Source organism: Peromyscus maniculatus, chromosome 5 (assembly GCF_049852395.1).
Source record: "Peromyscus maniculatus bairdii isolate BWxNUB_F1_BW_parent chromosome 5, HU_Pman_BW_mat_3.1, whole genome shotgun sequence".
In the NCBI taxonomy this organism is placed as follows: domain Eukaryota; kingdom Metazoa; phylum Chordata; class Mammalia; order Rodentia; family Cricetidae; genus Peromyscus; species Peromyscus maniculatus.
The window spans coordinates 136,498,007-136,521,949 of NC_134856.1; the positions used below are offsets into that span (position 1 = coordinate 136,498,007).

The 23,943-nt window shown below is 45.8% G+C and overlaps 1 protein-coding gene and 1 pseudogene across 1 annotated transcript; one reads left to right on the forward strand and one right to left on the reverse strand.

The window, feature by feature from the left end:
* Positions 1–9,549: 9,549 nt before the first annotated feature.
* Positions 9,550–10,452, reverse strand: LOC102928302 (small ubiquitin-related modifier 3 pseudogene; annotated as a pseudogene).
* Positions 10,453–12,719: 2,267 nt separating this feature from the next.
* Positions 12,720–22,331, forward strand: Camlg (calcium modulating ligand). The gene is made up of 4 exons (XM_006976777.4): positions 12,720–12,885; positions 14,552–15,012; positions 17,469–17,534; positions 21,731–22,331. The coding sequence occupies exons 1-4, from the start codon at positions 12,720–12,722 to the stop codon at positions 21,920–21,922; spliced, it is 885 nt and encodes a 294-aa protein (XP_006976839.1). The 3' UTR covers positions 21,923–22,331.
* Positions 22,332–23,943: the final 1,612 nt, after the last annotated feature.

A 23,943-nucleotide genomic window follows, 5' to 3' on the forward strand; every position in this document is an offset into this window, starting at 1 on the left:
TGCCTGCCTGTGATCAGAGGCATCCTGTGCAGCTGGGGCAGCAGCCTAGTTTACTGAAGTGGTAATGTGTGACTTGCTCTCTTACATGAACAACATTGCAGAAAGTTCTCTGTCCTTGGCGAGTGGGGCTCACAGGGCAGAGGCGTTGCTGTTTTTAGATCTCTTAAGCTCAGTCATTTAGACTTAAAACATAATGTTAGCTCTCACACCCAGCACCAACAAGAGCAGGAAAGGAGTGGTTCACAGTGCAGGCCTCCAGCAAGGTTTGCCTGGCACCGGGAGCTCGAAGGACATTTGGTGTGGTTGGGGTGCTTCGTTTAGCACTGGGACACCCAAAGCGCGGTGCAAGGAAGGGGCTGAACTCCAGAGTTGAGACGGTAGAGTCCAGAGCTTTGGTTCCGAAGACTCGGGACGATTCCAGGCCCGCTGTGTGCAGCTGGGAGGACTGTGTCCTGTACAGCCTGGGTTAAGTTGAGAGGTGCAGGCTGAGACGGGGTGAAGCCTCAGGTTCCAAAGTCTAACTTAGGTCCTTGTGACTGTAAGTTGAGGCTCCCCAGGAACAGAGCCTCATCAAGCAGTGAGAGACAAGCCTGCCTGCTTACAGTATCTGTGGAGACAGAGGAGGTACTGCCCGCGAGCTCCTGTCTTCTCATCTTGGGTTTACATGTAACGTGGGCAATTACTCATGCCTCTTGGGGATGTGGCAGCAAATGTGACAGCAAAGCCCCCGGCTCTGCGTTTAACTGGCATGTAGAAGAACTTGGAAAGGTGAGGGTCCTGAGCACCTGTACTGGGGATGTGGAACCAGCGGAAGAAAGGCCAAGAAGAAGCTCTCTGCTCCTACTCCCCTATGGCTGCTGTCTCTCCATTGTGTGATGTCATCATCATTGTGCTGGTGGGCACCCCTGGCAGGAGCTGGTGCACCCCACATCTGCAGCCTCCCTCCCTTGATCCCGATTCTTTCCCATTCCCAGGGAATGGAAGAGTATTGAATCCTGGTGGGCCAGGGGTGAAGCAGATGACAATCTGCCTCCATGTTTTCTTTTCCCGCTCTATGCACTGGCTCCAGCTGACATTCCTACCTTGCTACTGGGAATGTGGATAAAATGTGCCAGGACATAAGCATACCTCGCCAGTGTGGATGTGGGAGTAATGCTCATCATCCAGAGAGCAATCACTACTTCGCTACCTGTGTTAGGGTCCTCTAGAGGAACAGAACTGATAGGATGAATCTATCATATATATATATATATATATTAAACAAGGATTTATTAGAGTGACTTACAGGCTGTGGTCCAGCTAGTCCAACAATGGCTGTCTCCTAAGAATCTAATAGTTGTTCAATACACAAGGCTGGATATCTTAGCTGGCCTTCAGTCTATGTTAGAATTCCAAAGAAGTAGGTTCTAATATCAGTGAAGGAATGCACACCTCCATAGCAGGATAGATGAACTTTCCAGCAAGAGTGAGGGCAAGCAGGCAAAAGCAAAGCGTCCTTCTTCCATGTCCTTTTTTGTAGGCTGCCAACAGAAGGTATGGCCCAGGTTTAGGGTGGGTCTTCCTGCTTCAAATAATCCGATTAAGACAAACCTTCACAGGATGCCCACTAACTTGGATTTTAGTTGATTCCAGATGTGGTCAAGTTAGCAACCAAGAATGGCCATCATAGTCCCTAAGAGCTAGGTGCTACTTATTTCTGTACAGATGACAAGGCTGGGCATACAGAGGCAAGGAGCTTGCCTGATGCAGATGTCAAAGGCTGGGGCTTGGGGTGGGCCTCTCCACCTCCAGAGCTCATGTGACAGTGCCCCAGCCTCCTCCCTAGAGGACCCACAGGGAGGGCTGCCAGGGTGGGATACTGCCCCACCTCCTGGAAAAAAGCTGGCTAAAGGAGATGCAAAGGATTGGGCCCCCTGGCTCTTCTGCCTCAAGGAAGACGATTGGTTTGATGCCAGGGAGTTCAAGATGCCCTTGAACTCTGAAGGGACATCAGTGTGACCCAGAGTACTGCACAGGGACAGGCTACCCAAGCCTGGGGGAGGCTTGCTGGTGGACTAAGAGTTTGTCAGAATGAGGGAAGCTTCCAGAGGGATCTACATGTGTAAAGTGACTGGAGAGAGCACTGGGCTCAGCAGCCAGGGAGAGGTTCTCCAGAGTCAGGGGGATGGGCAGAGGGAAGGTTAGAATGGGTTACAGTGAGTCATAGTCTGGGAATGCCACACTAAGCAATTTTCCCCCTAGGGGTTCACAGTCTTCACACAGAATCTAGGCAGATTTTGAACTGTGTTCTAGGAGGATCATTTCAGGTTTAATAATCCAGAGTAAGGGCTGGGCATGGTGGCATACACCTTTAATCCCAGCACTCAGGAGGCAGAGGCAGGTGGATCTCTGAGTTTGAGGCTAGCCTGGTCTACAGAGTGAGTTCCAGGACAGCCATAGCTGTTACACAGAGAAACCCTGCCTTGGGAAAAAAAAAAAAAATCCGTTTTTCTCAGTCACATAGTGGCACATGCCTTTAGTCCCAGCATTAGGGAAGCAGAGGCAGGTGGATCTCTGTGAGTTCAAGGCCAGCCTGGTCTACCTATTAAGTTCCAGGACAGCCAGGGCTACATAGTGAGACCCTGTTTTGAAATGTCCCCCCAATTAAAAAAAATCTAATTTTCTTGATTATGTGTTGATTTTTTTTAGACTTATTCGTTTATTATGTATACAGTGTTTTGCCTGCATGTATTGCTGCAGGCCAGAAGAAGGCACCAGATCTCATTACAGGTGGTTGTGAGCCACCATGTGGTGCTGCTGGGAATTGAACTCAGGACCTCCAGAAGAGCAGTCAGTGCTCTTAACCTCTGAGCCATCTCTCCAGCCTCTTGTGTTGATTGTTTTTTATTCTTTGAAGATTTCATGCATGCATACAATGAAATATGATCATATATATTCCCACTTCCCCCTCCAACTCCCTCTGTAGCCCCAAACCCTTGACTAACTCCTAACTTCATGACTTCTTTTTCTTTTCTGTTTATTCTTTTTTTTAACTCGATAACTCATTAAATCCAATTAGTACTGCCCGTGTGTGCATGTGGGTGGCAGGGTGCAGGAGGCTCCCCTGAAGCCTGGGAACTCACTGTTGTCCACACCCTCGAGTGCCTCTCTCTTCCCCAGAGGCTGTCAACTACCAAAAGCTCCTGGGTGTAAGGTGAGACTCAGGGATCATCTACCCTGTCTGAGGGGTTTAGTCACCTTGGTCTCCTGTAGGTCTCAGTCAGGAAACTACAGCTGCTGTGAGTTCAGGGTGAGCGTGATCGCCATGTCATGTCCAGAGAGAGCACTTCACACCACTCCTTCCCCTTCTCCAGCTCCTGCCGCCATCTCTGCTGCCCGCTCCTCAAAGTGCCCTGAGTCTTAGCGAGGGTAGAGAAGGTTAGTGCTTATAAAGATTTCCCATTTAAAGTTGAGCACTCAGTCTGTTCTTCACAGCACTTTGACCAGTTCTGTGTCTCTGCATTGATGGCTGCATGCTGCAGAAAGGAGTTTCTCTGACCCGGGTTGAGAGTAGCCCAGGTCTATAAGTATAAGTATAAATATTTCACAGTGTGGCCATTCAGAAAAAATAACAACAGCAGGACCTACCGTAGGGCTTATGACTTCTCCAGGTATGGGTTTTGACTAGAGTTAAGAGTACCAGGCATGAAATCCCCTGCTGGGAATCAGGCCTCAAATCCACTCAGAAAGAGGTTAGTTACCCCCGATCACAGCCATGCCAGTACTGCACCAGTGGGCACATCATACCTGGCAGGTCAGTACTGTGGCACATAGGGTCCAGCACTCATCCAGCACCCTGCACAGTACCTCTGACACTATGGAAGCTAGCCAGTGGTGAGCAAGTTTCCCAGTAACTTTGAGATTGGTTTATGTTCTGCAGCCAAAGTGTGTGGTGTCTTCAGCAATAAGAGCTTACCATATGGATATGGTAGGTAACCAGGAGCAATGGCAATAACCATGTAGATATGGTGGATAACCAGGAGCAATGGCAATAACCATGTAGATATGGTGGGTAACCAGGAGCAATGGCAATAACTGCGGTTGTTTGTACGGAGCTTCCCTGACCAATAACTTGTAAGGAGGTGTTCCATGCCTTGCACTCCAGTTTTTCTTTAATAACCCAGCCTGGTCTGCAGAGTGAGTTCCAGGAGAGCCAGGGCTACACAGAGAAACCCCATCTCACACCTCCCCCACCCCTCAAAAAAATAGAGAAAATGAACTATGTCCAATGAGAACAAATCTAAATACAACTTAAGATCTGCTGGTGTGCCTCAGTGGTTCTTAGCAATTGCTTGATGTAAGGTTTAGAAGGAACTCAGGACAAATGGCCACCTGTGGTGCCTGTTAGCATACTGAAGCACTGGCCTCCAGACTTCCTCAGTATCACAGCTGCCCGTGGGTCTTTTCACCACGCCCCACACGCATAACTTCTGCTCGTAGGCTTCCCTCCCTCCCCTTCTCGTTCCCTGTAACACCGCCATTCCGCTGTGCTTCCTCTCTTTTGTCTTCCTCTCATGGCCCCCTCTCTTAGCCCCCCTACTCCTCCCCCGACTCTCTTTGTCTTCCTCTCTCCTCCCTCCTCCCACCTGGCTCCTCTCAGGCCTGGTCCAGTCTGCTGGCCATGTTCAATTACTACTCTCTCTCTCTCTCTGTTCTGGACTATTCTAGATGCCTCTGGCTGTGCTCTCCCTCATATCTACAATAAAAACCTTCCCTCAACCATACCTTTGGTAGAAGGAAACGGGTGCCAGAATTTGGGGGAGTGGAGTTTCTTTCAGACCTGACAGGTAAAGGCTTCCACAGCAAGGTAGCGAGCTGCAGGGACCTCAGCATCCCTTAGCTGCTCGTGAGTCCTGGAGCACATTCTGGACAGGGCGGGCTCCAGGGAGAACGGGATGGGGCTGTGTTTGACTTGGCTTCTTCATGTTGTGTAGCCCTTTCTTTCCAATAGAAACTTCCCCTCCTTGAAGAGAGCAGAAGCTCATGCGACTCACAGGCTCAGGGAGCTCAAGAGAGTTACAGCAGGACTACAAGGTCCTTTCCTAGGCTGTAGAAGCAGTAACAGTTACTGGGGACAGGAAGCACCCTTTGTAGAGCACACTGCATCCAAAAGGAGAGATTTTATGAATTGACACCATGCTGGAGGACCAAGGTTGATTGGTGACGTCATCCATGCTCTGTAAGTAACACCAATAAACTCACTGGTTCACTAGGTTAGACGTGGGTACTTCATTTCTTTGGTCAATTATTGGTGCCTTATCTGGGGTAAATAGATGTCTGTTTGCCAGGCATGGTGGCACACTTGGGAGGCAGAGGCAGGTGGATCTCTGTGAGTTCAAGATAGCCTGGTCTACATAGTGAGTTCTAGGACAGCCGGAACTACAAAGTGAGACCCTATCTCGATGATGATGATGATGATGATGATGATGATGATGATGATGATGATAGACGTCTGTTGATATCTTCCCAGGAAAATTCATACAACATTCATTTTCCTTTGATTTCATCTGTTGGCATTCTGGCCCGCCCCTTGGGGACCTGCCCTGTGTTCTGACGTAAAGTAAAGCCTCTTTTAAGGAAACCTCCTCCCTTCTTCTCCTTCCTCCCTTTCTCACCATGAGGTATGCACACCTCCACTTTTCCCCCTTTCTCTTTCTCCCCTCCCCCACCCCATCTTATGAAAAACTCTCCATGTCGATGTGGATGCTGTTTCTGCATGGTATTAGTGACTTCCCACTGGGTCATGCTGCTGCCCGCAGAGGCTGCATGGTGTATCTCCCTCATCCACTGGGGCACCTTGGCCCAACCCAGCAAGGCACAAGCTGACTATGAACTCAAGAGTCTCCTGTTTCAGCCTCTGAGTGCTGGGATTAAAGATGTGCACCATCATGCCAGGCTATCTGTTGAATTATTTTTTCTAGCCTATTGACAGTGATTGGGAGTAAGGCCACTTCTTTTTTAGGGTTAGATAAGGAAGAGGCAGAGAGAAAAACCGTTACAGCCGGCAAGGCCAGCTTCTCTATGAACTCAGGACAGGCAGAGGGCTAACTTTATCTCCTAAGAAGGAGATATCTGCAGCGCTAGCTTCCTGACAAGCGTTATCAGAAGGTCAGTACAGGAGCTACTCAAATGCCGGAAACTCAGCTCAGAAGCTGGAAGGTTAACCCAGAGAGTGTGAGTTTTAAAGGCTCTGTCTTGCAAAGACAATGGCCAGATGGACAGCCAGCCCTTGCTGCCCTCACTTGGTTTTTTCCCTCTCTGACCTGGAAACTTGGAACAGTGCTCTCCTCTCTTATCTCTTACCCAGAGTTCCCACACCCACTCAGTTCAGAGCCTCTCAACTCAATCCCTACTTTACAAACAGGTCCAGCCCATCAGACTCACAATACTAGGGACAGTTGGACCCAGCCAAGGAACCAGGGGGCAGCTCACTTTCAAGTCCCCTCACTGGAGCAGGGAGAGAACTCTGTCTCCTTCCTGTCCTTGCTCATCATTCTTCACAACTGTGAGACAACGGACCTGGGAACCACTGGCTCAGAATGACTTGGATGGCTGTTGAGTTTCCTGACCTCTAGTTCTCTCGGGTAAGAACATCTGAACCAAGAAATAGACTCCATTTCTCTCAGAGAATCCTCAAACCCTGTGCCAGATTGAAGAACAACTCTATGGAGGTGTAATTTATGCCATATATTTTATGCCTCAGTGGTTTTTAGTAAAAGACAGAATTGGGGGCTGGAGATGGCTCAGTGGTTAAGAGCACTTGCTGTTCTTACAGAGGACCCAGGTTCTATTCCTAGCATCCACATGGTGGCCCACAATTGTCTGTAACTCAGGTTCCAGGGATTTGACACCTCTCTGGCCTCCATACATACTAGGCACTCAGAGGCAGGGGCAGACTCAGGCAGGTCTCTGTGAGTTTGAAGCCAGTCTGGTACACAGTGAGTCCCAGGCCAGAGCTACTGAGTGAGACCCTGTCTCAACCTCCCACAAAAGACCCCCCCAACTCCAAAAAGACAAAATGCAATTCTCTGACTAAACAAGGTATACAAGGAGGGTTTGTTGGTGGTGGTCTTGTTTTTTTTGTTTGTTTTTTGAGACAGGGTTTCTCTGTGTAGTCCTAGCTGTCCTGGAACTCACTCTGTAAATCAGGTTGGCCTCAAACTCACAGAGATCCGCCTGCCTCTGCCTCCCGAGTGCTGGGATTAAAGGTGGGTGCCACCACTGCCCAGATTGGTATATAACGAGTTTTATGTTGTTGGAGTTTTGCTGTTGTTAAGAAAATCATTTACCACCAAATGGTGCTGGCAGATTTTTATACAGAAAACCCCTGATTCGAAACAACAAACAAATGAACAAACAACAACAGCAACAAATTGAAAATAATTTACCACTCAGGTGGCAGAGGCAGACAAATCTCTGAGTTTGAGGCCAGCCTGGTCTGCAGAGCGAGTTTTAGGACAGCCAGGGCTCAGGAGAGAGAACCTGTCTCATCAACAACAACAAAAAGAGCTGAATGAGGGGACTGGAGAGGTGGCTCAATGGTAAGGAGCATCTGTTACTTTTTCCGGGGACTGCAGTTCAGTCCCCGCACCCACATCATAGTAGCTCAAAACCATTTATAAACATCAGATCCAGTTCCAGAGGCTCTGATGTCCTCTTCCGGCCTCTGCAGAAACTGCATGCACATGATGGATAAATACATGCAGGTAAAACACTCAACACATTAAAAAATAATAAAATAAAAGCTGAATGAGCATGCCACTAAAGGGGAAGGGGGGTATTTTCAAGGAACTTTCCCAATACCATCTCCATTGGACATTAACCAAAATGTAAGAATGGCTCCCTCCGGCTCATACAGCCAAAGGCTTAGTCCCCAAGGAGTGCACTATTTGAAAAGGATTAGGAGGTGTTGAAGGGACTCTGGCCAGCCCCAGCATGGCAACCATGGCTCTGACAGGCCTTATCCTTCTTCTCCATTCACTCTGCTGTATTTGGAATTTTCTCTGGGCTGCCAACTAGCTCCCAAATAAAGACAAAAAACTTATTATTAATTATGAGTGCTCGGCCTTAACTTAGGCTTGTCCCACTAGCTCTTTTAATTTAATTTGATGTTTCTATTCATCTGTTTTGCCTCAGGACTTTTTACCTTTCTTTCATTCTATATGTCCTACTTATCTGCTTCCTCTGTGCCTGTAGTCTGTCTGGCCCTTGGTGTCTCCTTGGCATCTCTTTTTCTTTCTTCCTTCTTTCTTTCCCAAACCTAAATTCCTCCTCCTACTTATTATCTCTGCCCAGAAGTCCCACCTATACCTCCTGCCTAGCTATTGGCCATTTAGCTTTTTATTAGACCAAACTGGTTCCTTTCAGCAGACAAGGTAAAAAATGCAACACATATCTTTACATAGTTAAACTAATATCCCACAACACTCTGCCTTGTTAAACACTGTTACGTTCCTAAAGCCAGCCACCAAGTTCTACTCCCTTATTTGGCCACTTCCTCCTCCTGAGGCTGACTACCAAGGTCCTGCTATCAAAGTATTGAAGTTCAGCAATCAAAAGCTGCCTTTGGCTCACCTAATTACCATGCCCAATTAAAATTGAACAATTCATCCTAACAGGGGGTTTCCCTTTTATCTTTATAAACTGCCATTTTCCTATGGGCCATGTCTGTTTCCTCTCTGTCCATTGTCATCCTCCGCTAGACAAATCCCCTGCCCCCTCTCTCTTGTTCCTTCCCCATTCTCCCTTGTCCTCTGTCTCCTGTCTGTGTCTCTTATTCCCTGACCTTTCTCCCTCTCGCACAAATATCCTTTGTGCTGAGAACTTGGTCTTGGGAGTCCTGATCCATACCATCCTTTCAGGTGTGGCCTTGTTGGAGTAGATATGGTCTTGGAAAGAAGTGTGTCATGAAGGGGTGGGTTTCAAAAGCCCATGCCAGGCCCAGTCTCTCTTTCTCTTTGCTTTCAGATCAGGATGTATCTCTCAGCTACTGCTCCCCTCCATGCTTCCCACCATGATGATAATGGACCAACCCTCTGAAACTGTAAGCGAGCCACAATTAAACACTTTTTGTTTTGTTTTGTTTTTGGAGACAGGGTTTCTCTGTGTAGTTTTGGAACCTGCCCTGGACTTGCTCTATAGACCAGGCTGGCCTCGAACTCACAAAGATCTGCCTGCCTCTGCCTCCGGAGTGCTGGGATTAAAGGTGTGTGCCACCAAGACTCAGCTAAGTGCTTTTTTAAATAAGAGTTGTCTTGGTCATGATGTCTTTTTACAGCATTACAGCAGTGACTAAGACAACAACATTGGACATTTAGTTTTTTTTTTGTTGTTTGTTTTGTTTTGTTTTTGTCTTTTTTTTTTTTTTTTTTTGAGACAGGGTTTCTCTGTGTAGCTTTGCGCCTTTCCTGGATCTCGCTCTTTAGCCCAGGCTGGCCTAGAACTCACAAAGATTCGCCTGCCTCTGCCTCCTGAGTGCTGGGATTAAAGGCGTGTGCCACCACTGCCAGCTTTTTTTTTTTTTTTTTTTAGCATAATATACTTCTACACACACACCAGTTACTCTCTCCAGTAAAGGACTAGGAAAAGGAAAGTGTAAGAGTCTAGAAAACTGTGTAGTAGTAGTCCCGATGGAATGGGCCAAACAGCAGCTTTTTGTTTTGTTTCTGTTTTTGTGGGACAGGTCTCACTATGTAGCCCTGGCTGTCAACAACTCACTGTGTAGACCAAACTGACCTCAAACCCACAGAAATCCACATGCCTTTTCCTCCCCCATGCTGAAATTAAAGACATGCATTACCATGCCAGGCAAATTACAGATTTCTACCTGATCATCTATTGGTATAGAACAAAATTCTGGAGCAAAGTAGCAAGTTTCATTTCAGCATGCACCTCCAGTCTGCTGATGGAACAAGTCCATTGTATCTTGGGCCTCCACTTCCAACTGTGTGGGTGAGTGCTTTTCAAATGGGAATCTGACCTGCCTCACTGACAGACATTGTTGTTCCCAATGGGCTTTCATTAGTTTACTAAATGCCTCTACTCTTAAACTGTATGACAGAGCCATACTGCCCCACTACCTTCAAATTAACACGACCACTGTGGTCAGGCTTGACTCCTTCCCTGGGTTTTTCATTGGGGTGGTGAGCATGGGGGAGTCTCCTCAGCTGCTGCTTCACAAAAGAGGTACCAGGTCTGCACCAAAGAAGCACAAAAGCCGCCGAACAATCCAACTTTAAAACCCTTCCATTGCCTCCCAGAGATCTGCTGTGCCCATGTACAGTCGGCCCATGTTCATCAGGGCTGTAGATGACACTCAGCTCAGGTAAAACCAATTAATATCACATGCTTCCATTTTCTGGGTGTCTGACTCTTAGCTTGCTGTAGTTTCTTCACGAATGTTTGTGCCAACATGGTTCCAAGTAAATGACACAATGAAACAAGTAAGACTCACAATGGTACACACAGTTACAGTTTTAAAAAATAGTCAAGATGTTATAGCTTTCAGATTTATCATCTATCAGATTCTTTTGTTTCTTTTGCTATTGCTGATTTTTAAAAATCACTTATTATTGTTGTGTATGGGTGTCTGGCCCGCATGTCTGTGCACTATGTGCATGCATCGCCCACAGTGGCCAGAAGAGGGCATTAGGTCCTGTGGAATGGAGTTACAGTTTGCTGACATGTGGACTCTGGGAGTAGAACTTGGGGACTCAGGAAGTCCCACAGTTGTCTGTACTCAACAGCTGGGTCACCTTTCCAGACCCACTGTGGCTGGTTTTTGAAACAGGGTCTCAGTATACAGCCCCGGCTGGCCTAGAACCCACTAACTGGACCACACTGGCAGCAACCACACTGCTTCTTTTTCCTGCTCCTGGGTTTAAAAGGCTTCCGACAGCACAACAACCTCTCCAGCCCAGCCCCTGTGTTCGGCCAGGGTTGTAATGCAGACACGAATTCTCCCAGTCTATTTGAGTATTCGTTTTTCTCTTTCTTTTTCCTTCTCTTTCTTCTCCTCTTTTGTCCCTCCCCTCTCCTCCCTCTCTCATTCCTCCTCTTCCTTCTTCTTGTTTTTTTGAGACAGGGTTTCTCTGTGTATCAGCCCAGGCTGTCCTTGAACTCACAGAGATCCACCTGCCTCTGCCTCTCATGTGCTGGGATTAAAGTCTGTGCCACCACCGCCCAGCAATTATTTGTTTTTCTGTTTAAATTGTTCCATCTTTGGGTAGTAGGAGCCAGTTAGGTTCATTGGTCGTTCTGACATTTGACAACTTCCTTGCATGTCGATATGACAAGATGTTCCACCTAATAAAAGGTCTTTTAGATAGCGAGAAAATTTAGGTAAACAGTATGCTCTGTTTTGACCTTTGGGGTGTGTGGGTGTGTATGTTTTTTTTTTAATTTCTATTTTTATCTTATCATATTGAGACAGTATATCTCAATATACAGTATAATCTGCCACGGGGGGGGGGAGAGGGAGAGAGGGAGGGAGAGAGAGAGAAAGAGAGAGGGAGGTCGCCGGGTGATGTTGGCATATGCCTCTAATTCCAGCACTCAGGAGGCAGAGGTAGGTGGATCTCTGAATTCGAGGCCAGCCTGGTCTAGAGAGCAAGTTCTAGGATAGCCAGGGCTGTTACCCAGAGAAACCCTATCTCGAATCCCCTCCCCCTAAAAAAGGAGCAAGTTTCTGGCAACAAGCGCCTGTCACTGCAACTTCCATTTTGCTTCCTGGCATTAGTATAAAAAGAACCTGCTCCTTACTGGCATTTCACCCACCAGGCAGGGGGTTGGCTTTCTTCACCTATGCGAGAACAGAAGGCACTTGGCGGCGAGGTGCGCTTTATTCAAAGGGCCAGAGATCTGAGAACACTGAGGGTTTTAATCCTTAAAAAACCGACTTAACACTCCATGTCAAACTGGCCCGAAGTTTTACAGGGAATGAAACAGTTAATGTTCGGTGCTCAAGCTTTGCCCTTCCCGAAATACTAACTCTGGAAGTGTCGAACGCTTTTAACTCTGCGCTCCTTCAGCACTCCACCACCACCAAACAGCTATTAAAAACACACGCATGCAGAGCAACTCAAGAGACGAGGGCGTGCTGCAGGTTCCTCCTATGACCTAACACAAAGTCCTCCTCACAAGGACAATGAAGCATGCAATACGTTTGCAAGTGAGAAGACTACGGACACGGAAGCGCCTGGGAAAACCTGGCAGATGCACTGTGAAAAATGACAATCACAAACACCCGCCACCAAACCCCAGGGCTACTCTCGGAAAGCGTCGCACCCGCAATTACGTATCCTAGGAGCAAAGTCGCTTAAGATTGGTGACAAGCGCCTGCCGCTGCAACCTCCATTTTGCTTCCTGGCAGAGAATAAAACGGACCTGTGCCCCACTGGCATTTCACCCTTCAGGAGGGCGTCGGTCTCTTCACCTTCGAGAGCACCTGAGTGGTAACCTGGCGGTAAGGAACCAGAGCAGTGCCAAAGCAGGTCACGAAAATCCTCGAACCCGGAATGCCCTCACTCAACATGGCGGCTGAGAGGACATCCGCGCATGCTCGCCCCTCAGTACCCGCCCCCTAGGGGCGGGACCACAGTGGGAGTGGGGCGGAACTCGGCGGCCCTGCCCTAAGTCGGAGTCGCCTTCGGCGTCACCCCGCTCCAGCCCGCGGATAAAGCATGGAGCCAGTGCCTGCGTCCACCGACGGCGGGGACCGGCCCGCGGCCCCCTCGGGCCTGTCGGCTTCTCAGCGTCGAGCGGAGCTGCGGAGGAGAAAGCTGCTCATGAACTCCGAGCAGCGCATCAACCGCATCATGGGCTTTCACAGGCCCGGGAGCGGCGCCGGTGAGAGCCTCGGTTTCCCGTCTCCCGCTCACCCTTTTGAATCTTCAAGATCCTTCTGCCCCCAAGCCCGCAAAGCTTTTGACCCAAAAATGCACTCTAGTAGTAATCTGTCCCCGCCCCCTAGGTGACGAAACCATATTATATTGTCACTTAACCCCAGGAGGTGCCTTATTGCTTCCTATTTTCTTGGATCCTCGCCCAGAGATAGTCTCCTCCCTGGCCACAAAGCCTTCGTTCCTGATTCTCCGTGTCCAGTTATCTGTGGACAGCCCTTTTATTCCTTATTCCTCGCCCTTCTTGGAGGCTACATATTTTGTCCCCATACTTCTCATCCCACTGCGCCCCATCTGCTCGAAATGCTTTTCTTCCCAGTTCCTCCCCTCACGCCTACCTTTTGCCTTTTGCTTTGTAACGCTTGTTACGCACCAGTTTGTCATTCCTTAACTATTGGCTGGGACATCCTTTGTGGATCAGGGTCCCTGTGGTCATATCTTGGTGGTTGTGCTCAGTGCCTTCAACACTGTCACCTAGGATCTTCTAGGAGAGGTGAATATATATGAGTGGACGTTCTTTATAGGTCTTCCTGAAAGAGGTAATGTACCTCCTGAGATTTCCTTTCATTAGCTGAGATTACACCACTCATTTCAATAACTGTATTTACCCTAAAGGAAACTCCTCATCTTTCACGCAAAGTTTGTGTCTAGTATATTGTTTTCTTATTGAATATGACTCTGTGCTTGGCTTCTCTAAGTTCCTACTTGAACGTTTCCTTTAGTAATTGGCTTTTTAGTCATTGGTTGCAAACTTGGTAGAACTCTTGAGATTTCTGTGAGGCGTTAGTGATGTAGTTCTAAACTTCTAGACAATACATATGGATACCATTTCCAGATCGTCTAAAACAGTGCAAGACACATTTTCTGTAGTGATTAATCTGAAGATATTCTTAAAGTATTGGTGTTGGTCTTTCTCAAGGTACTTTTTTATTTTATTCTTTTGCTTTGCAAATTTTATCATTTTTAGAGTTCTCTCTTTAAAAACCAGAACAGCATCCTAAAAGTGCCTGCTCATGGCTGCCCAAGGATGGCAGCAGTGACTGTAGTACACCACACCCTGTGCTCACAGCACTCTGGACTCAGAAATGGAACTGTAAAATAGAAACCTTACGAGACTGCAATGATTTTTTATCCGTATCAGCTACTGCAAGAAATTGAGCCATATCTCTAGAATATGTGGTCTTTTGGTTTTATCTGTGGAAGAGTAGGTCTTTAGAATATGTGGTCTTTTGGTTTTATCTGTGAGAGAGTAGGTCTTTAGAATATGTGGTCTTTGGGTTTTATCTGTGGAAGAGTAGGTCTTTAGAATATGTGGTCTTTGGGTTTTATCTGTGGAAGAGTTGGTCTCTATTCCTTGCCCCATCCCTTATGATCTTTGCTTGTTTGCTTAGCAGTTGCATTTCCTCCACAGAGTTTGGATACTTTCTTCAGCCAGAATGCCCTTTAAGGGTGGCCTGCTCTAAAGGTGAAGAAGAAAGAACCAATCTTGTTTTCTGCAGTCAGGATTTATTTTGATACAGAGACCAAGTTCTAGCAGCATATTTTTGAGTATTTATGTTTAAGATGCTTGTGAGCATTGTAATACACAGGCTTTAATTTTCTTTTTCCCTCAGAAGAAGAAAATCAATCAAAATCAAAGCCCCAGGACAGTGACAAACTGAACTCCCTCAGCGTTCCTTCCGTTTCAAAGAGGGTGGTGCTCGGCGATTCAGTCAGTGGTGGAACAGCTGGCCAGCCCGGCGCTGTGGCGGAGGTTCAGGGCACTCAGCTGGGAGACAAACTGGACTCACTCATCCAGCCACCAGAGTGTGGTAGTAGTGATGGTGTCGAGCTCCGCCATCGCAGCAGAGGTGACCCTGCAGCAGGTGCGGCCCAGAGGGCGTCGCACCACGGCCTAGAACAGTACCTTTCCAGGTTTGAGGAAGCCATGAAACTGCGCAAACAGCTCATCAGCGAGAAGCCCAGCCAGGAAGATGGAAGTTCAACAGAAGAATTTGACTCTTTCCGAATATTTAGATTGGTGGGGTGTGCTCTTCTTGCTCTCGGCGTCAGAGCTTTCGTTTGCAAATATTTGGTAAGATAAGAGCTGCAAGTTATTAACTAGGAAAATGCAAGTTGAGTTATAAAAGTGGGATTTCTTGCCAGCATTAACAGACCTATGGGGCTAATTGAAAGTGTATTATAAATCCTGGTTTGTTTGTTTTTTTTCCCGAGACAGGGTTTCTCTGTGTAGCTTTGCACCTTTCCTGGATCTCGCTTTGTAGACCAGGCTGGCCTCGAACTCACAAAGATCCGCCTGCCTCTGCCTCCCGAGTGCTGGGATTAAAGGTGTGTGCTGCCGCCACTACCACCTGGCATAAATCCTGTTCTTTAACCTAGTTAGTGAATGAGAGCCCATTAGTAGTAATTACTAAAATCTGTCTACATACCAGGTACCATTTTAAATGCTTTCCTAATATTAATTCATTTAAGTTTCGTCTTTATGCATTATATGTTGTTTGAACCCATGAAGGAGTGAAGACTCAGACTAAACCAGGGTCACACAGCAACTGACAGGTGGGGTGAAACCCAGGCAGTTTCATTCCAGAACCGAAAGGCCAGATGCCTATGTGTACTATTTTATGTGTAATTTTCCAAGTAGTTTGAGACATTGAAATATACTTCTTGTGGGCCTGTGTGTAGGTAGTTGTCTACAACCCAGAAGGTGTGTCAGCGTTGTATAATGTAGAAACATTATAGTAACAGTCCATTATGGGATGTAGAAGAGTGCAGAAGACACAGGCCAGAGATCAGTGTCATGATTTAAAATTTTTTTCAAAAGATTTATTATTAATTTATTTTTGTGTTTTACCTCCTTGTGTGTATGTACACCATGTGTATGCCTAGTGTGTACTCAGGTCAGAAGAGGGAGTCAGATTCTCTGGAACTGGAATCACAGGCAGTTGTGAGCCCCCATGTGGGTGCTGGGAACTGAACCCAGGTGCTCTTACCCACCCGGCCGCTGCTCCAGCCTCTGAATGTGTTTGATTTGAAGTGGGTCCATTTAGAAGACTTTTTAAGAATACTTACTATGTACCAGATACACACGTAAAATCTTCAGACAACTAAGATCTACATCATTAGGTGAAACATTTTAAAATCTGCTTTTATGCAGCTAAGTGTAGTGGTGCCCGCCTTTAATCCCGGTACTAGGGAGGCAGAGGCAGGTGGATCTCTTTAGTTTGAGGCCAGCCTGGACTACAGAGTGAGTTCCGGAACAACCAGGGCCATACAGAGAAACCCTGTCTCAAAAAAACAAGAAAAAAAAAATAGGCAAACAAACAAACACCTGCTTTTATGAGGTATTTTCTAAAATATAATCTGTTCAACAGATTTCATTGTCTCATGCTAACAGCATATGAGCCAAGAGCTGCTCTTTTATCCAAGGGTCTGTGTTGTCGTGCTTTAACAGCTACACCTTTTTTTTACAAATGGATTGGTTTATTTTATGTGTAAGAGTGTTGTGCCTGCATGTGTGTCTGTGCACTTTGTGTATACTGGGTTCCTGCAGAGTCAGAAGAGGGTGACACAGCTCCTCTACCAGAGTTACAGGTGTTTGTAAGCCACCACGTGGCTGCCACCACGTGGGCCCTGGGATTGAACCCGGGTCCTCTACAAGAGCAGTAAGTGCTCTTTCCAGCCCCTGTGCCTCATTTGTTTTTTAAGATTTATTTATTTATTATGCATACAGTACTCTGCCTGCATGTACTCCTGCAGGCCAGGAGAGGGCACTAGATCTCATTACAGATGATTGTGTGAGCCACCATGTGGGTGCTGGGGATTGAACTCAGGACCTCTGAGAGAACAGCCAGTGCTCTTAACCTCTGAGCCATCTCTCCAGCCCCCTGTGCTTCATTTGTATGTGAAGGATTTGTTGTTTTGGTTTTATGGTTATCTTCACCATCAGATAATCAGTTGTTAGCTTCTTGCCACACAGCACTGTTTGTTCTTTGGCCCCCTTCATAACCTTTTACATCTTAGAAATAATTGTGTAAATTAAGTGCCATTTTGGTCTTCTTCATTTTGTTGAGGATGTCATACTGCCGAACTGTTAAGAATAGTCTGTCAGCCAGGCAGTGATGGTGGAGATGTTATTGCATCTTTAATTCTCTAGGTTTGGTCTGGTACGGTAGTGCAGCCTTTAATGCTAGCACTCTGAAGTCTGAGACAGTAGGATCATGAGTTCAAGGCTAGCCTCTACATAGCGAGTCTCCACATAGTGAAACCGTCTCATAAAAAGAAAATAAATGTCTGTACGAGAGAACACATTGGGAGGAGAAGCACCGAAAGAATCACATGACTCGAGGAACGTGTTTTCTAGAGAACGAGACTCTACTTCTCTTAGTCTTCTACAGAAACAAGAATACTTTCAGATGCTGCATTCAATATTTTCCTGTAATGTTTTGCTTGGAATTTATAGCTTTTGTTAAGTTGACTTATGATATCAGTGATTCTATTGGAAATACTTAATTTTATTTTCTGTCTTCACAGTCTATATTCGCTCCATTTCTTACTTTGCAACTTGCGTACATGGGACTATACAAATATTTTCCGAAGGTAAATTTAAGTCTTTTCTTAATTAATATTTAGGTTGACTCATGACTAAGTAATTGTTAACAATCTAATTTATTTGTGTGTGCATATACTTGTGTGTGTATGTATGACATGTGAGTGTGGATGTGATTTTGTGCAAGTCAGAGGACATCTTTTGGGAGTTGGTTCTCTCCTAGGGAACAAACTCACTTTCCAGGCTTTCAAGCAATCCATTTACCTGCTGAACTATCTTGATGGCTCCTGACTAACTTATTTTAAGAACCTAAGGGCTGCTGGGCAGTGGTGGTGCATACCTTTAATCCAGGCAGGTGGATCTCTGTGAGTTTGAGGCCAGCTTGGTCTACTGGTCTACAAAGTGAGTTCCAGGACAGCCAAGGCTACACAGGGAAACTGTCTCAGAAGAAAAAAAAAAGCACTTAAGGGCTGGGCAGATGGCTCAGTGGTTAAGAACACACACTGGTTCAGAGGACTCAGGCTTGATTCCCAGCACCCACGTCAGGTGGTTCACAATTGCCTGTAATGCCAGCTACAGTGGGATCCAACTCCTCTGGCCACTGTGGGTACCTGCACTTATATGCACAAACCTATACACAGACACATATACATAATTAAAAAATAAAAATTAATTTTTTGTTTGTTTTTTCGAGACAGGGTTTCTCTGTGTAGCTTTGGTGCCTGTCCTGGATCTCACTCTGTAGCCCAGGCTGGCCTCCAACTTACAGAGATCCACCTGCCTCTGCCTCCCAAGTGCTGGGATTAAAGGGGTGCGCCACCACCGCTCAGCAAAAATTAATTTTTTTTTTTTATTGAAAAAAAAACAAAAAACAAAAAAACAAAAAGAACTTAAGGGAAACACAGGTGACAATGATCTGAGTCAGAGCCCCAGGGTTAGGGCCACAAGATGGCTCCTCGGGTGAAGACGGTTTTCACCAAGCTGCCTGAGTCTGATTGCTAGGACTCACATGGAGGAGCAGAGAGTGGCCTACAATGCAGATGCCCTCTGACCTCCACATCTGTACACAAATCAATCAATGGAATGAAAACATTCAAAGTGGCTTACCTGCCAGGGCTGATCTTCAGATTCATTAGCAAATTTAGTAATTCTTTCTGTTGGTAAGAAAGTAAACGAATTCGGTTGTTTTACTGTGCCCTTTTTTGGACACATGATAGCAATTCACTTTAATGTTGAGAATGAGAATTATTTGACGACAATTATGGAGCAGAATGATGTTGAGCTGATTGATGTTTTCCTAGTCTGCTTGACCACATGTATACATCATCTCCCTGAGCTTGGCTTGCCTGATGTCAAAGGTAAACTTCCTTGTAAGTCAGGCTGATGCTTGCAGCTAATCCTGCCATTCAGAAGGTAGAGTCAGGAGCATGAGTCTGAGACTAGCCTGGACTACACAGTGAGGCCATGTCTGAAATACTTAAGCAAAAATAATGTTATTTGTGATTGAATGTATCAGATTGTTGATATGTGGCTCAGACCACCATAGGATGCTGTTCTGCCCCAGCTTCCTGGGATTACAGGCAGATGCTACCACACCTAGCATATGATCAAAGTTTGTGTCAAGTTTTTGTGCAAAAAGTGGCTGTTTGCTTAGTCATATCTAGATCTATGACTTTCTGTGGGTGGGGGAGGGGGAGCAATTTTGCATCAATCCTAGGGCCTAACACAGGCCAGGCAGATGTTTTGTACATGGAGCTATATCACAGGAGGAGCGTTTGGAAAAGAAGACAGATCTGGGTTAGAGAGATGGCTCAAGTGGTTAAGAGCATTGGCTGCTCTTCCAGAGGTCCTGAGTTCAATTCCCAGCACCCACATGGCAGCTCACAACTGTCTATGGGATCTGATGTACAAGTGTACATACAGACAAGTATACATAAAATAAATAAATCTTTATTTGCTACCAGGCCAAAAAAAAAAAAAAAAAAGCTGGGTAGTCTTGGCACACACCTTTAATTCCAGTACTTGGGAGGCAGAGGCTGGCAAATTCCCTGAGTTCAAGGCCAGCCTGGTCTACAGAGCAAGTTCTAGAACAGCCAGAACTCCACAGAAAAACCTTGTCTCAAAAAATAAAAACAAGAGGGGGGAGGACAGATCTATTGCAGTTTGGGGATAGCAGGGTGAGAGCTGAGGAACCCCTGTGTAGATGTTTCTTCAAGGAGAATAAGAGACTGCCTATAAAAGCTCACTTTGGCCAAGTAGTCCTTGCTCAGGGCTTTTAGGTGAAAAAATGTGGTTTGCAGATTGATAAAATTTTGATTGTGTGTGTGTGTGTGTGTGTGTGTGTGTGTGTGTGTGTGTGTGCGCGCTAAGGGTTGGACACAGCACCTTGCTAAGCATGTTTTATTTATTTATTTATTTTGGTTTTTTGAGACTGGGTTTCTCTATGTAGCTTTGCACCTTTCCTGGACCTCGCTCTGTAGCCCAGGCTGGCCTCAAACTCACAAAGATCCGCCTGTCTCTGCCTCCCGAGTGCTGGGATTAAAGATGTGCGCCACCGTCGCCTGGCGCTAAGCATACACTTCAGAGCCATACCTTTAGCCCTGTACATTTTGCAAGTCATCATTCTGCATGGTGGTGTGAAATTCTTTTCTATTTTAGGATGTATCTGTAGCTCATTCTCCTTTATCTTTCAAAGATTAATTTTTATTACTTTTATGTGTATGTTGTATGTGTGCTCAAACACACAGGCAAGTGAGTGATTGTATTAGAAGAAGACTTCATGTTCTCTCAAGCTAGAATTATAGGTGCACATGAGCCACTCAGCATACATGCTGCTAAATGAACTCAGGTCCTCTGCAAGAGCAGTACAGCTCCTAACCACTGGACCATCTCTGCACAGTATTTTATTGTATGACTTTTTTCCATTCTTTCTTCTTTCTTCCCTCCCTCCCTCCCTCCCTTCCTCCCTTCCTTCTTTTCTTCTTATAGTCTCTTGTTGCTAGGGAATCTTTGCTATCACTGTACTTGGTATATTATGACTAAAGCTGCTAAGAATATTCTTATGTGCATCTTTTTGTGGTCATAACCTTTCAGTTCTATTAGTTAACCTTATAGCTTTTTATGTCTTTAAAATTGGCATATCGTGAGTGGATATTTAGTGATACTAAATGTCCCCCCTGGCCTCTGTGGGCACTGGGCACCAGGCACCAGGCATTCATGGAGCCTGGGTTTGAGCCTCAACACCACATGATCTGGGCATGATAGTGCATGCCTCTGCTTCCTGCCATTGGGAAGTGGAGGTAGAGGATCAGTAAAGTCTTAGATATGTAGCCAGATTGAGGCCTGTCTGCCTCAAGAAACTATTTTAGAATAAGACCAGAAAGTTAAGAAACAAATGTTCTCTCTCCCCAGAAGTGTTCTGAAGTGTACAGTGACATCCCATCCCACGAATGACCAGTGTCTGCTCCTTCGTACAGCAGTCAGGGTCCTGTGGGGGTCCCTGTGATTTTGTTTGCAGTGACACACCTAACATTCTTCTGCTTCTGGCTTTTGTTGTGAGAGTCAGCTTACAATAGGTTTCTCCTCTGCCCCTGACAAGATCCTGCCCCCCGTGAAGGCTGGTTTCCTCCCACTCGGAAAGCCTTCCTTAGACCTCTTGTATGTGGTGGTGTGCTGGGCATCAGGACTTCCAGAACCACTTCCTTGTGCTTTGTTTACATAAGAGCAGTGTGTGCCACTTGAATCCCAACGTCACACGTCATCAGTTCGTTCATGTGTAGGTATTTATATCCTGACTAGTAACATTGTTCTTGTTTCTTACTTTGTGTTAAATGTCTCTAAAGTTGTTACTTATGTCTTGCTTCCAAAATAACACAGTTATTTATTTATCTGTTTATTTGGGGGCAGGGTCTCTCTACAGAACCCTGGCTGTCCTGGAACAGTGATACTAAACTGGCCTAAACTCAGAGATCTACTTGCCTCTGCCTCCCAAGTGCTGGGATTAAAGCTGTGTGCCACCAGCCTGGCCAAAATGACACAGCTCTAAACTTGCTGGAGGTTATGTTATCTGCTGTTGCCTGGTAATTTGCTGATTTCCCTGTTCTATGCTCAGTAAATGTGCGTGTGTTGTTTTGACTTCATTAGCAGTTTTGAAAGCAGTGAGGAGAGAGAGCAGCATCCACGTGGCTGTCTAGAGCACATGCAGTCTGCTCAGGGCATATGGTTGACTTGTCTCTTCTTGGTGCAGGGTGAGAAGAAGATAAAGACCACAGTGCTGACGGCTGCGCTGCTGCTGTCTGGAATCCCTGCTGAAGTGATAAATCGGTCCATGGATACCTATAGCAAGATGGGCGAAGTCTTCACAGATCTCTGTGTCTACTTTTTCACTTTCATTTTTTGTCATGAACTGATTGATTATTGGGGTTCTGAAGTACCCTGAAATCCGAAGAACTCAGAAGAAGTTTACAAAGTGAAAACAATTTCTCTTCTACATTACAGTGTCTCTAAAGGGGACAAATTGGTTTATATCTTTATGAAATTCTTTTACTTTACAGAAAACCAACTTATTAGTTGCCCTGATTTAAAAGGGTTGACTTTGTATCAGTACTGGTATGAGTAACCAAATAGAATAACAATGTCATTAACAGTTTTTCTTGTTTAATTAGAAATCCAGTCTTATACCTTTCCCCTAACTTCTGGCATTTATAATCCCTCTTGTGGGACTGGGCTATTACTTTGAGAGGAGTAGATAAAGTGATCTCAGCCTGCCTAAAGGACTGTGACTTGTATTTGTGTCATTCTGTCCTGAAAAATGAAAACATCCTAAAAATAAAATGAATGGAATTGAATTGTCTAATGTTAAGACTGCACATTTTATTTTTGGTTTTTTCAATACAAGGTTTCTCTGCATAGCTTTGGTGCCTGTCCTGAATCTCATTCTGTAGACCAAGCTGGCCTTGAACTCACAGAGATCTGCCTGCCTCTGCCTCCCGAGTACTGGGATCAAAGGTATGGGCCACCACTGCCTGTCTTATTTTTAAAAGTTTTAACCCAAGGCCCAAAAGTGGTAGCCATCCTTATCCATTTTTGAGTTAACATACATACAAATAATAAGGGAAGAAACAGTTCAAGTTCATACATGTGGGGTACAGTAGTGTAGATCAATGACAGAATGCTTGCCTAGCCGCGAATCTCTGACACTGAGTGGGGTCGGGGAGTTACACAAATGAATGGTTTTTAAAAAGAGTTTATAGTCTATGCAACTTGTACTCATCTCTTTTTTGTTTAGATTTATTTATTTCTATTGTATGTGTATGCACATCCTACCTGCGTATCTGTCTGTGTACCATGCGCATATCTGGTACCTGCAGAGGCCAGAAAAGGGAATCTGATCCCCTGGAGATCCAGGCAGTTGTGAGCTGCCCCGTGAGTGTTGGGAACTGTCTGCAAGAGCAGACAGCAGTTGCCTTGAGCTGTTGAGCTATCCCTCCAGCCCTAGTCATAAACATTGTAATTGTATGTTTTTGTTGTTGTTGGCCCGGCCTTGCTGTGCTGCCGTCAGATTCGGGCCTGTGCTCTGACAGTGAGCTGCATTCCGAAGGGTTTTAAAGGTTGTGTTGTGCTGTGGGATGGTCTGTATGTCAAATTACTCTGATTGGTCAATAAATAAAACACTGATTGGCCAGTGGCTAGGCAGGAAGTATAGGCGGGACTAACAGAGAGGAGAAAGGAAAGAACAGGAAGGCGGAAGGAGTCACTGCCAGCCACTGCCATGACAAGCAGCATATGAAGATGCAGGTAAGCCACCAGCCACGTGGCAAGGTATAGATTTATGGAAATGGATTAATTTAAGATATAAGAACAGTTAGCAAGAAGCCTGCCACGGCCATACAGTTTGTAAGCAATATAAGTCTCTGTGTTTACTTGGTTGGGTCTGAGCAGCTGTGGGACTGGCGGGTGACAAAGATTTGTCCTGACTGTGGGCCAGGCAGGAAAACTCTAGCTACAGTGTTGATTAGATTGATTAAATTTATTTTGCTTGTTTTGTGCATGTATGTATGTGCACCATATATGTACTTGGTGCCTATAGAGGTAAGAGGGCATTGGATCCCCTGGAACAAGAGTTATGGATCATTGTGATCATTGTGAACCACCATGTGAGTGATGGGGATTGAATCCAGGTTCTCTGCAAGAGCAGCAAGTGCTCTTAACCCCTAACCTCTTCAGCTCCTCAGAAGTGCCTTTTAAAAGCAAGCTAGAACAGAAATGTTAAAAGTGGGATCTGAGTAATTTAGGCAAGCAGTGCAATAGCATAAATACTCTTAACTACAGTAATGATCATGTTAGTTGCTTTCCTATTGATGTAATAAAACACCATGACGAAGGCAATTTATAAAGAAAGAGTTTATTTGGGTTTATGCTTCCAGAGAGTTAGAGTCCAGGTGGCAGACATGGTGGCTG